This window comes from Bemisia tabaci, chromosome 4 (genome assembly GCF_918797505.1).
Source record: "Bemisia tabaci chromosome 4, PGI_BMITA_v3".
Lineage (NCBI taxonomy): Eukaryota > Metazoa > Arthropoda > Insecta > Hemiptera > Aleyrodidae > Bemisia > Bemisia tabaci.
In genome coordinates this window covers 15,744,585-15,761,176 of record NC_092796.1, presented here as the reverse complement: position 1 = coordinate 15,761,176, position 16,592 = coordinate 15,744,585, and the positions used below count along the sequence as shown (strand labels likewise).

General features: G+C 35.8%; 1 protein-coding gene across 1 annotated transcript in view; it reads right to left on the bottom strand.

Annotated features, from left to right (window-relative positions):
* Window positions 1–65: 65 nt before the first annotated feature.
* The window catches only part of LOC109034332 (uncharacterized protein CG3556), a 42,201-nt gene continuing 25,674 nt past the window's right edge, over window positions 66–16,592 (bottom strand). Inside the window, exons 2-8 of the mRNA XM_019047413.2 lie at window positions 12,307–12,615; window positions 11,186–11,323; window positions 10,216–10,376; window positions 9,777–9,954; window positions 8,833–9,259; window positions 7,264–7,418; window positions 66–6,480 (exon numbers count right to left, since the gene is read on the bottom strand). Of these exons, the coding sequence (XP_018902958.1) occupies window positions 6,419–6,480; window positions 7,264–7,418; window positions 8,833–9,259; window positions 9,777–9,954; window positions 10,216–10,376; window positions 11,186–11,323; window positions 12,307–12,615 (1,430 nt within the window). The 3' untranslated portion in view covers window positions 66–6,418. The remainder of the gene's footprint in view (window positions 6,481–7,263; window positions 7,419–8,832; window positions 9,260–9,776; window positions 9,955–10,215; window positions 10,377–11,185; window positions 11,324–12,306; window positions 12,616–16,592) is intronic.

The window sequence follows — 16,592 nt, the reverse complement described above, 5'->3', positions numbered from 1 at the left end:
GGTCACGCACAATACTCTCTTCAGAGACTAGATGGAATGAAATTTAAAAATGAAAATAAGATCACTTGAGAAGCCAAACAATACATTATTATTGTCAATGAAGTCTTATACAGTATTTATTACAATCATTTTATGCTGCAGTCTCAGGCACTGACGACTGAAAAATTTACATCTTTGTGATCGATTCTTCATAAAATCAAAGATTCTGAAACAAAATTAAGGGATCATAGGGAAGCAGAGGACTTTTGTAACTGTACTAACACAAAGGTCTGTCAATTTCTGGATGAAGTAAGATAGAAAAAAAAAAGAAAAAAAATTGATAAGCAGAGCTATTTTTTTTCTGCTTAGTTCTATTAGCATTTTTTTCTGTCAGAAGGAAAACTTAGAGTAATGAACCGTTCTGAAAAGATTCTTATGTAGGAATTTCTCGGATTTGAAAAGAAATGTACCATACTCATTCTCTGAAATGCTTGCAGGTATTTTGAAGATCTTTTCTTAGATTTTTAGGCCTGCTAGCACCGTGATTCCTAGGCTCTGACTGCAGTTCTATCAGTGTTTAGCTCCCATTCGATACCCTGATCCATGTTTTTCAATGAATGCCAAAAAATGAAAACAACCCATCCATTTTTGAGTACAGATAAGGAAATGGTACAGAACCTGAGCATCTCTTAAAGGCTGGCATCTCGTTCTTTGTAGCAAGAATAGAATAGTAGAGTGGTGCCGTATCTATCCTACTATAATAGGAAATTAGAGCCAGAAAAATTAAAAAAATTAGAATCAGTTTTAAAGATCTCTAATGAGTACCAGGTACCTATCAGTAAAGGAGTTAAGAGAGAGAGCATTCAGCTTAGTTAGGTGCTTTGAAAATGCTTTACTGGGATCCTAATGAGATATTGACACTGGTTTCGCTCTTTTTTTGTCGTATCAACCAGTCAGAGCCACGGAATGGTTACAGATTACAAGAAAAAGGTGGAATAGCCTCTTTTACTGACGAAGCATAGATTTTCTGTTCCACTCTTTCTTATCTTTACATTGACTCATAAATCTAAAATTTTTTTTTTTGATTAAAAAAAAAAGAAGAAAAATTGGGAAACCCCTAAGAATTTTCATTGTGAGCCGCCACCATAGTGGCCTCCAAGTTCACCATGGACTACTTTTTCGTTTCTCTTTTGTCATTAGCATGAAGTACTAGTAACATGACTGGCTTCTCGTATTTTTGTAATTTTTAATATCTAAAGCTAGAGGCAATGCTATCGTTTCATAAATGCTTATCTATTTTGTTTAAGCTTATTAAAAGAGAAAATCATCTATACACATTAAGTATAGTCTTCAATATTCTTAAAAACCATACATATTATTCCGGAATTCAAAAGCAAATGTACATTTCATGGTGAGAAAAAGAAAAATGATTTACAATGTTGGTACAATTTTTCTGGAACACAGAGTGAATCGTTTTCATTTAAATGCCTCAAACACATTTTAGTTTTAGGGCCACAACATCGCAAGGAGGCTGAAGGAATTTATCAAAACCATTCTGTTGATATAAAAATAAAAAATAATTGCGAGCGATGACGGTCAGCTATCTAAAATTACTCACAAGAGTTCAAGCATAATTCAAGCGTGTTCCATTACTGGCCTAATAAAATTTGAGTTTATATCTACAATGAATAAATTTTATATCACAGAATATTTTAGACTCACAATCAAACAATGAATCGAATAAAAATCGGAGTTAAAGCCTCTCCAACTCATGACTGTTAATTCAATAACATTAACTACAATAGGCATTGTGAAAGCAAAAAAAAAAAAATTAGAAATTACTTTAATTATTTGATAACAGTCATTAGCAGGAAGGATCTTCTCAATTTTAAAATTTAGACCGACTAAGCATGCATAATCTAGTTGTAACATCAAATTCATTTTGCAGCGGCTGGTCTTAGCATTCCCCTTGGAGGAAGTTTTTGAGTCAAAACTGGTCACTAAAATGCAAAATTCTGTGACGTAAATTGCAGCTCTTCATTTAGAGCAACGGTTTTACATCAGATGGACTCTGTATATAGTAATTGCTGAAAGCATTGCCCTTGGTGTATAATAATGTTTTCTTGAAAATTAATTTATTGGGAATAGAAATCAGAGAAACATTATCAAAATGTTCTCTATCAGAGACATATTAGAGCTTCCATTCAAAGCTACAATGGGTAAATTAAATATCACAAAATATTTCATTCACTCTCTACTAATCTTGATCGGCAATATGTTTGGTAGTGAATGATAAAAAAACTCCGCTTTTGGTCCAACATTTTTCTTGCAATCCTATCTTCATATGTAAACCTACAAACTCTATCCTTGAGATTCTTCAAACTATCTACATTCTTCTATTACAACTGTGTGGGCAAAATAATTATATATGAAAAACTCAAGATTTTCCTGATTAGGTAACTACCAAATAAAATCAATGAGGTTTGAACGCTAAATTTTCCTGACATCCTCGCTTTCTGTCATCTTCAAAACACTTCTTGTACAAATGCACTTGTGTGTGGAGGCCTAATCATAAAGTTACATGTTTCATCAACCTCCAAATTAGTCTTATTATTAGTGTACTTGAACACTTGATTTATATCAAATCTGCTGATGGGTTTGAAGAAATCAAAGAGTTCCCAAGAATGAAATAATAGAGGTACGTAAAGGGTAAAAATAACAAAAAATGGCCTGCTCTAATAAATTTTTCAATTAATTATAAAAATAAGACAAAAATCTCAAAATAAGAAATTAAGAAGTTACAGAACAGGCTCTTTCTGGTTTATTAAATACCACAAGGGACAGCTGTAAAATAAATCTTGAACACCTCATTATTCAGAAACTCAATTGTTTGTTTGCTCCGATCTAAATGAAACACGACAAGACTCTGAAATAATGATACTGAATGAGGAGAGGAAAAAAGAGCCAGAGAACTTGTACTTTCAAAATGAAGTTATAAAAATTTGCTCTGGTGGGTGAATATTGTATCTTTTTTTTCATTAAAAAAGCTAGATGCGTAACTGGATGAAAAAATCAATCGGACAAAGGTCATTCTATTCAATAAAAAGCCCAAGAACCAATGCATATTTCAAATCTTTCAACAACTGAATAAAAAAATAAAATCAATCCGGGCGATTCATTTTGAAAGCTATTTGGTCTAAAAAAATACAAAAAATATTCTTACAATTTAACCCTCATGCCTGAAACAATAAGAGAAAAATATATATAAAAACGACAAAAAATTTGGGAATTGAAGGCGACAAAAAAACCAGTTTAAATTGGGTCTCTCATGAGCAAATCATTAAGTAGCTTCATGAAATATTCCGATAGGTATCAGCACAGAAGTTATCGGTCTGACTAAAGCTTTCTAAAATAAGGAAAAAAAAGAGGGATTAAAAACAAAAAATCTACCATTGTGCACTTTAATGAGTGTTAGAGCATTTTAACAGTACCTAACTTAACCTAAGGGAAGCGAAGAAAAAAGCTCTCAAACAAGTATGAACAGGTTTCAATGATCTCCTGTTCCACTCAAAATTTATTCAGAAATCATTAACGTTCGATAATTGTCAAGAAAGGGTCATGACAATAGTATTCGGGTTTTAAAAAATAAAAACTAAAAGACGTTGAGAGAAAGTCTGAATACCAACCCAGTAGTATTATAATGCCTCTATTTTATTGATTTTCAGTGACAGAAACCTAAGTTTGACAGCTTCTTTCTACCGCTTTGCTGGAAATCACATCAAAAGTAACACTAGTTACAACACCAGTATAAATCACTGTAGTCCATTAAAATTAATTTAACAACAAGAAAAAGAAATAACAATATTATATCATAAGAGAAATTAATTAATTTCTAAACATAATTGGTATTGTAAAACTTGGATTTAACACCAAAACCGGGAAACTTTAAGTTTACAAACTTTGAAAATGACCTTTGCAGCTACCGCTCAGCGCTCTTACAAACTCTCTTCTTTTCCAAACAGAAACTTTCTGGATGTATCATAGACATCTGGACATCAACCACACAGTCAACAAGAATACGAAATAAAATGTACCTGTTGCTACATTCAAAATGATTTCAATACTTGCAACTACGCTAGAATAATTTTCTCCCCTCAATTTTGACTAAAACGAGAAAAATTTAGAACAGGAAATTCACCTCATTCCAATGTATTACACCGAGTTTCTGAAGACATGCTAGGTGTCATGTCATACTTGGAGCAACACAATCAAAGTTTCACAGGATGGTTATAGAAAAATATTTATAATAATACTTATTAGGTATTAGGTGCCAAATTAAATTTAAAAAAAAAAAAGAAAATGTAAATAATGAAAAAAAACGAACAATGAAATGAAAAAGTAAAAGGGAAGTAGCAGGGAAAAAGAGTATTAATCTGATCTAAAATTTCAAAAAGATTTTAAAACTGATGAAAGAGAAAATGATAATGAAATAGTTTGCAACTTGCACATTAGCCTTTTGTATCCAGAGAAAAAGCACCTTTGAGGAATAAAATCTTTTTAAAAATGGGCAAAAACATATTAGTGACTGAACCTCTGGTTAATCGGTTATGGTACTTATAAAATTAAAACTTTAAAGGTCTTGTTACGTGGGTACTGTAAGGTTGAATTTTGTATTGCTTCTTGCTTGGTGACATTAGTGTGTGTGTGTGTGTGTGTGGGGGGGGGGGGGGGGGGTGAGTCATTCAATTCTGGGGGAATTCTTTCTTTTAAATTCTTGTGCACCAAAATCTGGCTTGCTTTAAACAAACAATAGTGATGATGGAAGCTTAAAACAAAGTGCTTACTGAGAGTTGATGATTGTCAATGAAGTAAATTTGTAGACAAATCAAAAAATCTTAGATACCTTGTTACAATATATGTACCTACGCAAGAAGTTAAAGAGAGCTAAAATGTGAACCATTTACTCTTCTCGAATAGAACTAAGTTGATTTAAAGAGAAATTATGGTAGCAATGCCCGTTTCGACATCTGTATTCTATGATGCAATCAGAGAAAGAGGTATTCTATTAAGAGCCAGGCAGAAAACCATTAAACCCTAGCAAATCTTACCTTATTTTATGGTTCAAATCTAAGAAGATGAACTCTGATTAGAATTAATTAGGTCACAATTACTGAAGAATAGGAAATTGTTTACACTCGGTAAAGTCAAAGCAGCTGAATGATGCACAGACAGGCCACTGCCCTTAAATTTTTTCTAGGCCTTAAACCTAATTTGACTGGATATTTGATTGAATAGCTGATCTGACTTAATTGAGTAGGATTTTTCTCTCCAGCTGCAAACACTTTGTGTTGTCAATTCTATTTAAATCATTCAAAAGATGTTTAAAAACAAGGGCGAATTGAAACAGAGAAGCAATCGGAAATACCGACCTACCAGCACTTTGACAGACCCATTTCAGTTGTTTTACTGTTGTGTAAAGGAAGGAAACCAGTTCAAAATCGTCCACAATATTGATGGACCAACCATGATTTTTCCTGGTATTCCTGCTTGCCTGTCCACTTCTAATCAAGGGAATGTCTTCATAGACTTGTATTTAACCTATTACCTGCCCTCAATAAAAAAAAATGCTTTCCGAAAGTTGATGGAATGAAACAAAAGAAAATCTCCAAGGAGTACAGAGAGCAGAGCTTGATTTTTTGTCCTCTCCACTAAATAATCCATTAATGAATCAAACATGTTCCCCTAGCAGGGCAAAAACTGCTAGTTCAAAAAATAAATCGTTTTAAAATTCATCAATGACATCAACCTCTCAGTTTTTTAAAAGTAGAATCTACAAAGGAAAGAAAAAACATGAAGTTGAACTTTTGAATGGATCTTTTATCCTACTACATTCTCTCCGGAGAATTCAGAAGGAATGAGGATAGAATCTCTCGAGAGAGCCAATAGCATAAAGTATCTTATTTTAGAGAAAAATTTTGTCCCTCTCTTGGCATGTTGCATCTATTTTAGTGTGAGAACAAACAGTCTTTCATCTAACATCTTAGGACTACCTCAGTCAGCGAAATCAATGATCAAGCACGCAATTTTTCAAGCAGATATATATTTATAACCAGCTTGCTGTTGAATGGGTTTTTTCAATTTCCTGCTGGCTGGTTTCCAGTTTGAAGTGACTGAGGGGAAAAAATAGTAATAAGTTCCAATCCTGATCTACATTCATAAGCTTAAGTATTTTTGTGAGAGACAGGAAAGTTACAATCTTCCAAGGCAAATTAATAAAGATGGAGAAAAAAAATAATCGTTGACAATGAAATTTAAAAAAAAAAAAAAAAAAAAAAAAAAATGAATTGCGCTGATTGTGAAGTTGATTTCATGTTGACGATGGTGTGTAGGCGCATTATTCATTATTCTTCGGCAACATTAGAATGAGCATAGTTGTGATTCATAGTTTTTTGTACCAGAAGAGGTAATGTTGTCCATCTTGAACAATTAGATCATCAACGCCTAAAAAAAGATTAAATTATGAAAATTAGAGTAAATATTTTTTCAGGAAGAGAAAATTAGGGCAAAAATTGTTAGTATGAAATTTGATTACTTGTTTGAAAACACCTCCAAGCTGATATGAAAATAATTAGAATTTAACTCATACATTCTTGGTTACAATTAAAGCAGGGTCCAAAAGTCAACTGGTTAAAGAGTTCAATATAATAGTGATTGATGAGTGATGACATATTTTTGTACAAAGAATAAAAAAATACGGAGTGCTTGGATTTCCAAATGCTAATATCAAACATTACATTTAAAAAAAAAAAAAAAAAAAAAAAAAAAAAAAAAACTGAAAACAAGGTCATCAGAGCCTCATCCAGTTTCCTCACACACGGACAATGTGGATTTTAGCTCTGGCCCCTTACACTGATGAGTTCATCTCAATGTGATGAAGCCTCTCTTCATCTTCTTTTCAATTAAGTATATCAGGAAAAAAGTCTGTATATTTAGCAGTTGCGAGGATAAGACATAATTCTCCTGAGAAGTTTAGGCCCAGCCTGAATTTTTTCGACTCTACAATGTTTTGCTAGTCCACGAATCGGCAAAGAATCATAGAGCTGAGGAAATTTAGTAAGCCAAGCCCCAAAAACGACCCTTATCAATACCACTCATTTTCCTGCTACTGCGACACGTCATTAAAAAATACGCCAATAATACTGGTTAGCTTTTCTCTGACAAAATAATGCAGACGTATAAAGTATGAAGGACATGTATGGCGTGGAGTTTGTAATGCATGATTACCTGTGGGTGCTACAAGTTGATTCCCTGGTGGGTTGTTGGGATCTGGTAGACTAGTCAGCTGATACAATAACCAGTAATGATAACTCATTGGTTCCTCCTTCCAGCCAGCCAAAGTGTGAACATAATGTCCATTAGGCCACTCTGTTGCTGAGAAACTGAACAAAAACAAAAGTTGCTCTTCAAATAATGTTGCTCATAAAAAACAACACAGAATTTAGACTAATAAATTATAATGTTTTGCCTCTGAGGCCTTGTCTCCACGGGACGTTTTCATGGGATTTGTCCCAAGTTCGAATCGCAGGAATGAAACTTCTGGGATTTTTCCCAGTTACCGTCTCCACGGGACGGGGCTCGTACAGTCCTGCGACTAGTTTTCGCGGGAAGGTAAATTGTATAAGTCGAGTATTTAACCGGGATTAAAATAATAATTGCACTCAATTGACAATTAGACACATTATTTTAACTAAACAAACATTAACAATGTAGTAATGAATAAAATATCGCACAATTCTTTTTCACTTCTTCTTCTTCTCTCAGTGGGTCCTAGGGGTACAAGTACCATACTTGGTACTGGGAAAAATATTGATTAACTCAATATTTTTCCCAACTTCGTAAGTGGGATTTTTCCCTGGGACAAATCTCGTGAAACGGCTCGTGGAGACAAGGCCTTATAGTTATGGATGGTAAAAGTAGGATTACTTTTCTAATCTTGTCTAGACACGTTAGCTACAAAGGCACTGCACGATGGGGTTAGTTTTTAACTGAATCATAAGGACCCAAAAGGTAAGATTCAGAGATGTTGAGTACAGTCATGAAAGCATAACTCAAGAACGAAACAAATGTATTGGGATAATTGTTCAATATTCATAAGTGCTAGGTTCTGATACTGTTCTAAAATTAAAAACTCTGTTTTTTGGCTCGAGCTGATACACTCCCCAACATGTTGAACTCAAAAAAAAGGCAAAAAAAAAAAAAAAAAAGGAATTTTAGCATTCAATTTTGTACTCTCTATATTTTATAGATATATTAATATATTTCACAAAACTCCTTTGTCCATGATACCTTACATTAAAATCCTGACTACTACTAGCGACCAGTACTTTTAGTTCCACAGTAAAGGTTCGTATTATATTTAAAGCAGAAAATTTAATCATCCATAGACAGGATAAAGTACCTAGAAACATGGAAGAAAATTTTTCCGGAGAATAATTTTTGTTAAGCGAATTTGAGTATTCAACGATGAATTTTCTCTACTATATCAAGGAGAAACATACTGACGATTTATGACATTGTCATGCTCATATGTAGAAGTATGAAATTGCATTTCATTTCGATAGTTATGAGCCTCAACGATGTAAGATTATAACTTGGAAAATCTTTCACTCAAAGCTTCGGTTTTTGAACAAAATACTTCAAACCATCATAGTTCTGATTCAGTTTGACATTTTAGGACTTGCCAAAATATCACTTGGTGCACTCCCACAGGCAGTAAGTCTAATATCATTATTTTAATTATTCAGCGCTAAGGTCCTTATTTCTGTGAATGATCACACATTATGATGCTCTCACCTATAGTGTTGGCTGTCTTTTTCGGCGGCAAGTTGCATCACATTATAAAATGTCGAATTATGCTGGGTTGTTATCGATATACTCTGATTGTCAGTGATGTTACTTCCAATCCAGAGTGTGTACGTCACAGTGACATCTACTGCGGGTGCCTGCGTAGCGTACTCTAATAGAACATCTTTCACAGTTTCTTTGCTTGACAAACTTGCAGACTCTTTCATAGATTTCGTTTTGAGAGCCTCTTTTTCTTTTGACCCAGAATTTTTTGAATTTCTTGCTTTGTCTGGTTTCTCTTTCTTCGTACTGATGTCTTTGCTTTTTCTGGAGGTGTCTGTCTTGTTTTTACTTTCATTTTCTGTCACAGCGTGAATAGTCTCCTCTGTTGTGACAGACAGGTTTGGTATGTTCAGAGAGGAGTCTGATTCATAGCCTGAAAATGAAGGAAAATATCTTGTAATTGAAATAGATTGTGACCTGAGATTTTTTTAGTACTTCTGAGCACTTTATACAAAGATTTCCTTCGATCAAAGCTTAACCAAAATATTACTGGACGATTTATTCCAAACCCATGCTTCAGAATTTAATAATATTGGATACTACTTCCGGTGTTTCCATGCAGAAATGCTAAAATGAAAGTGATCTACTGGGTCCTCAGTAAATACTAAATTCAAAACAAAAAACTTGGGCATGACTTTTTCAGTAGGTAAGCATAAAAAAGGAATCTATTACCATGCCTGAAACAAGGCTGATGAGGAAGAATGTTAGTTGCATCCAATTTTAAGACAAAAATTTTAGAAAATCCTCCAAACAAATATTGAAAAAATCATAATTTTTTTGGCAATTTAAAGTTAAGATAATTCTTTAAAAGGATTCAACAAGTAAAATTTTGAGATCAAAACTTTGGGAACTTGAGAGCCTCAGATGATTTAAAGGGGCCAACACCATACCTCTGATCGTGCTGTCACATTCAATTTCCCTAACGGAGCCAAGGCCTTTGTCAGCTAGGGCTAAAATCACTTCTGCAGTGGTTGGTACATCAAAAAATCCACCATCAGGATTCTGGTGGTTCACAAGCCAGGATATGGCACTTGATCTATTCCAAAGTTCGTTTTCATCCTGGAGAGCCTGAAAAAGTAATGAAACGTTATTGATTATTTGAGTCAATTTCACTTGGTATTTTTCCACTTCATCTCTCCAGACATACTGCAAACTTATTTTCTAAGCCGTCAGTGGAGTTAATTGTTGATTACTTTTCCGAAGGAAAAAAGATAATTTCAGTAAACAGAAAATTTATAGCGCTTTGACTGATCAAATATATGAAGAAAAATTTAATATCGGCACAGATTGATGAAAATTCAACATTATAAAAGAAGAGCAATTACATACCTGTGCAGCGAGAGCTGTCCCATGAAGACTACCAAAACTTCCATCAGCCTGTTGAAGTCTTGCTAAGGTTAGGAGTGGTTTGTTGGTATAGTGTTCAAGATTCCTGTTCCGATGATCCTCCACTATACACTGCAGAGCCATGACTACACTGCTCAGTGTCTCTAGAAAATCACAGAACAAAATACAGAAAAATCAGTATACACAAACTGAGGCTCTTGAGTAAAAACAACAATCAAGCCTTGGCACTGGAATTGTATCCTTTCTAAGGATTTAGAGTACTGTAAAGTTATAACACTGGAATTCCTTGAGAATAAAAAATCTTTGGTTAAGGGAAACTTCAGAAAATCACGATTTTTACGTTGAGCCAGAAAAAATTTGTTCTTACTCATAAATAGGTCAATTTAAAATATTTCAGATCTTCTAAAGAATTTTGAAAACTATGAAAAAAGTTAATCCTTTGCAATTGACTATCAAAGGAGACCCGAAAGTATTATCAAGTTCCTGTCTGAATTTGGATCAGGCTGAACACTGACTCCCCCGCTCACTTCACTTACTTAATGCTCGTTCTTACCCAACAGTCATCACAAAGAATAAGACGTTTTTCACAGACTCCTTACCTCATAACACTCTGTATTTTACATGGTATTACGATGCATATCAAGAAAAAAAGTTAATTATGTAAGGAAAGTTGCCCTTTTGGCAGTTATTATTCAATGGTAGGATTACCATTGTTGTTAGATTGATTTGAGGAACCGCACTACATGACAACAGTCATTTGCAGTTTTTCATGAGAAGTTTTGAAATCATGGTGGCTCATCTGCACCAAACTATGTCTGTGCATTTGTTTTACAAATTTTTGGAGCAAGAATCTCAAAAATTCATACTTAAATTTCTTGCATAGATTGTGATGTTAGGAGGTGATATCAGCCCTTTCTGATGCCTAATTGTGATTTTTGTGAAACTTTCTTACCGACAGTGTGTTTTGAGTTGGCAATATTGAGCAATCTTCTCAAATTCCGTTTTCTAATGTGTGCTCCAGCATTACAAATCGCAAGGACACTAAGTGAAAAATCCACATCAGACTCTGCTTCATGATGCAACAAAGATCCTGGAAATGGAATGAATAGAGGTTATTTTGTTAACTTCTACATAGAATCAAAATCAGGGGGCAAACTGTCATCGTTTGCGATGGAGGACTTCAAAATATGTCATTTGAATGATGATAAATTGCAATTTTATAAAATGTTTGCAGTGTATCTGGCTCATAAGAATTATTACAGTGAGAGAGAGAGAGAGAGAGAATGCTGCAAACAAGTGAGTACCTTTTCTTAAAGGAGGAACCAGTGAGCAGCGATCTCACATACTTTTCTTTTGATGCATCTTATTTGTGTGAGGCAGATGACACATCTCACCCCATAAATTAAGAGACCTTGGTAAACTGCATTTTTGGGGCAGCCGGAATCGAGAAAATCCAGAATTAGTAAAATTAAGAGAACCTTCTAAAAATAAAAGGGCAATCTGCATTTGAAGTATTTCCAGCTCTTTTTCAACTGTATCTCAACCAGCATAAACTTTTACCGTCTTGAAGTTGCAGCACACAAAAATTAATCTTGATTTTTAGCCAAAGCCGCTTTTAATTCTTTTAACAAATATCCCTAAAAATGAAGAAAATTCGAAAAATATTTCTTACATTCTGAGGAAATTTTTTTACTACGTGTTTGTAGAACAATTTACTTTTTCTGTTTCTGTATTTACCAGGTAGAACTTTTTTTTTTTTTTTTAAATTTATTATTTCCCTCTATAAATTTAAAAAAGATTACTCCTTAAAGGTGGGTAGAATCGACTATCAAATTAAGTAGTTGTAATGCATGCCAGTAAGTTTCATAAAAGATTTCCATGCAAATTAAAAAAATTATGTTTAAAAAGGTCACAGACATGTATTCGTTCTTCTAATTAGGAGAACTCACCAGTTCTGACACACAAATTTTCCAGCATTTGTATCTTTGGAATCGAATTTACTTAAAAAAGGTGCCATTCACTATTGGATTTATATACTACATCGGTTTCCGTTTCAATTCCTCATTTCCTTACCTATTAAATCGTGTCCATGAAATTGTCGTGGATCGTTGCATGTTGCTGATAAGGCTAAAGAGTAGAGGGCGATTTTTCCAGGAGTCAAGGTCCGTTCTTTGGCCAGATGAGTGGCAGTAACATCGTGGTGTCGCCAGAGGTGCAGAATCAAATCAATTTCAAGCTGTTTGGCTGTTAGTTGTCGCTGTGCTGGGTCACCTGTGCGTGTCAGTTCGAGTGTTAGTAGAGTCAATGCAGTATCTTCTCCATTGCCCCAACTGTAGTCTTTCAATCTTTGATTCAACAGCCAGTTTAGTGCGATTTTCTCTTCTGCAAAACAGTAAACGATGAAATTAAAATCCTGCACATCAAACAACAGTAAACAAATAGACACTATTTCTGCTTTATTCTTCAAATTATTATTTTAACAGTTATAACAAGTTAGAACAGAAATGTGACCATCCAGGGGGAGAGTGACATCGATGCCAAAAAATTCAAAATTTAGGTATTGGCACCACTGCGTAAAAGAGTGCCTTGCTAGAGTTTTGAAAACGAAAGCCGTCCAAAAAGTTTAGCTTTGACGAACTTATGTACAGTGCTTTACGCCTAACAGCCAAAAAAAAAAACGAGAAAAAAAAGAGAAAAAATTTGGAAGAAAACAAATTTAAAGTTTCGATTTGCCAAGAACGGAAGTAATAATTGCCAGATGGACACGGGGCTGGATTAAGCGGGTGGCCACATGGGCCGCTGCCCATGGCGGCAAATTTTGCAATCTTTTTGAATGTAGGTATCAAAAAAAGAGAGGAAAAAATCGGATTCAGAAAATAAATTACAAACGAGAAAAGGCGACAAAATCTCTCATTTCCTGAGAGTTAAAGTATAGTAATTTCTAATTTCGCCGTCTTTCGGTGATACAAGAGACAACACCTTTAATTGAACGAATTTCTATCAAACGGAACTATGTGCATTATGACGTAAGCCCTGTTATGCACATATTCTTATGAGTCTCAGGGCTCATGTCCTAATGCACATAATTCCGTTTGATAGAAATACGTCCAATTAGTCGAGTTAAGAGAGGAACCAAACACGCAATTTGACCTGGAACGGAGCGGCACGGCGGTCGGCATGAAACGCATAGCGCCTACAAGACTGCATGAATACTTCACGCATTGCGTCAAACACACTGCGGTCAGCAGCAGTCGGCCTGAAACGCATAGCGCCTACAAGACTGCATGAATAATTCATGCATTGCGCCAAACAGTGTGGTCAGCAGCGGTCGGCGTGAAACGCATAGCGCCTACAAGACTACATGAATACTTCACGCATTGCGCCAACACACAGCTGTCGGCGCAGCGGCGGAAGTTAAAATTATTGACCACACTTATGTTTGTTCTTTCACAATTTCTTCATTCGTTTTTTTATAAATGGAAGGCCTTGTCCAAACAGGGATGGGTTTACCTACGGAATTGAACTTTCGTATGTGTTGAGTCCTCCAAGAATCAATACCTACATCTCATAGGTTCAAACTGAAAAAAACATTGTTGCCAATTTGCTGGATCAGCAAATGAATTGAGGCATCCCCGTAAGAGACTTGCGCTTTGCTCGTTGACATTGTTTAGGAAAACGCGAACCTTTGAGAACATGAAGTTTCTGGATGAAACTTTAAGATTGATAAGAATGATGGAAACATTGATTTTTTTTACAAAGACAAGGATCGGGGTAAATCATTTTTGGCGATCTGAAAATTTAATTGCCGCACGAGCAAACTTGTTACAACTTAACTGCTTGCTGCGGGACTGATGAATGGCTGTTTTAAGTCGGCAATTGTCTGTCGCATTGAGTGACACTTTAAATCCACGTTGTGACACGAGTTCTAAGATGGGTAACTACAATGCTTCAATTTGTGACTGACGAATCGAAGCCAAACCGTGGTTGCCAGCGCTTAAAAATAGGGGAGAACACCCGCTATGGACAGTCGAGATTTTGCTCATTTATGTACAATATAAAATGTTTAGGAAATCGATAGTTTTACATAAAATTAAAGAGAGGGTAAGCATTGCTACTGATGTGTCAAAGAATTGCCACTGGTTACAAGCAGATGTTGCGTGTGTGAGGAGTTTGCGATTTGACCATTGATTCTTATGTAAAAGTTCGCGAGAAACACGGTGGTGCCTGTTTAATGAAACTGAAATACCTATCGCCATTTGAAAAAATCGGGTTTTTGACGTCAGCTACCACGATTTGGACACCCTTGGTTTCCTGTTCTGTGACCAGCAACTGACCCATTGGAGACAAAGCCCTAGATCGTCGATGCGGGATCTCTAAAATATAGTGTATCTGTCACTAGGCGAGTTTTTTTTTTTTTTTAAATCAGGCGAGGACTACTAACCCAAAGGAGATGTCGCACGTGTGAGGAATTTGCGATTTGACTACTGGTTTTTATGTAAAAGTTCGCGAGAAACACGATGGTGCCACTGGTTTTCTCTGAAATCAACTCCGCCAAGCTCAAAAAAAGCTCTTAAGTTGAGGCCAAAATGGAGGGGATATTCCACGCTATCCTGAGAGTCCACTTCTACATCAAGACAAACTCTCCATGCAAAGATAGGGAGCAAATACATTGACAGGGCTGCCACTTTATTTGGGGACTCCAAAACTGTAAACACGGCAACCCTGCTAATGTATTTGCTCCCTAATCTTTGCATGGAGAGTTTGTCTTGATGTAGACGTGGACTCTCAGGACAGCGTTGGATATCCCCTCCATTTTGGGCTCAACTTGAGAGCTTTTTTTGAGCTTGGGAGTTAATTTCAGAGAAAACCAGTGGCACCATCGTGTTTCTCGCAAACTTTTACACAAGAGATGGTCAAATCGCAAATTCCTCACACATGCGACATCTCCATTCTTGGTTCCGATTTGGCAACGACTGAGGCCGGGGACGCGATATCGATATTGACGCCTTAATACAAATATTATTGCTCTTAGGAAGTCCACGTTGCATCCATAAAAATGAAGGCGTTTTGGTTTCCTTAAACAACTTGCCGTATTTAAAAGCCCTTTTAACTTGACGCGACGCCGTGCCGCCAAGTTTTTTTCGAAATGCCCTGATATTCACCACCTTTCAACTAACGATAATTGAAGCAATACTGGCGCAACTAAACCAAACTAAACCGCATTTCTGTTTTGCAAGCGACTTTAAGATAGTTTCCGAGGTGAGAAAAATTCAATAGTGGACGTTGCTTGCGCAGATTGGTATCCGCCCTCATCAACTTTCGGAAGAAATCGCATAAAATGCTCGGTGATTATCGATTTAAGGGGATGAGAAATCAAGAAATAGTATAGATTAACTATCTCTTGTAAAAGACCTCACCGAGACCTGCTGTTTTTTAAGAAGCGCGCAAGTGCATACCTTCATGGAGATCTCGCTAGGAGACAAAGACCTACGCAAGCTTTACCGTCGATAATTTTTTGGCTATCATTCTAAAATCACAAAAAGATCGGGATTTTGTTGAGGCCTATTGCAAGAAGGAGAAGAAGAAAAAGTAGCATGTAAACAGGAAGTTAGCTCTAGATAGCAGTAACCAGAGATTAGACGTTCCCAATGCCAATGGATGCCTTCCGTCTGTTTCCGGCTAAGTCACCTGCAATAACGCGAACTGATCATCAATAATTCTCGATACACCTACGTATTTTATCTTTGCTTCTGGATCCTTAGTTAATTCGCGTCATCATTTTTGTCCTTTCATTGTAAGAAAGTTGGATTTGTACGTTTCAGGTGTGTAAACTAACCCCCCCCCCCCCCCCAAAAAAAAACGAAGAAAAAAAACAAAGACTGAAAAAAATTTAGATTGCTGCCAAATCAGGAAGGATATTCCTAAAAAAAATGTGACAGCTCTGCCGTACTAAGGAAGAACGCCGTATGAGCCTTCAGACGTTGCCTTGCTTCCCTCGATGAAACCTAATTTTCCTGGGAAAATATTGCATATTTTTGTTCAAATTTTTCAGACAATATTGTTTGCAATTTAATATAAAATATCTCAAAAAGTCAAGCAAAAAAATCCATTGTTTTCCTTAAAGAGAACTGTTTGATCGGGAGAAATTAGGCAACTCTCGGAGGTTCGTACGACATTTTTCCTTAGCACGGCAGAGCTCTGGTGTAAAATGACTCAGTGTGACAACTCCGAGGGAACGTAAGCCCTGTTTGAAGAGCGAGAGAGACATACCCACCAGTGGCGTGGCGCGAATTGCGATGTATCGATGATTCTGCCATTTAAAGCTATGGTAAAGAATCGATTAGTATGGTGTTCGCTGA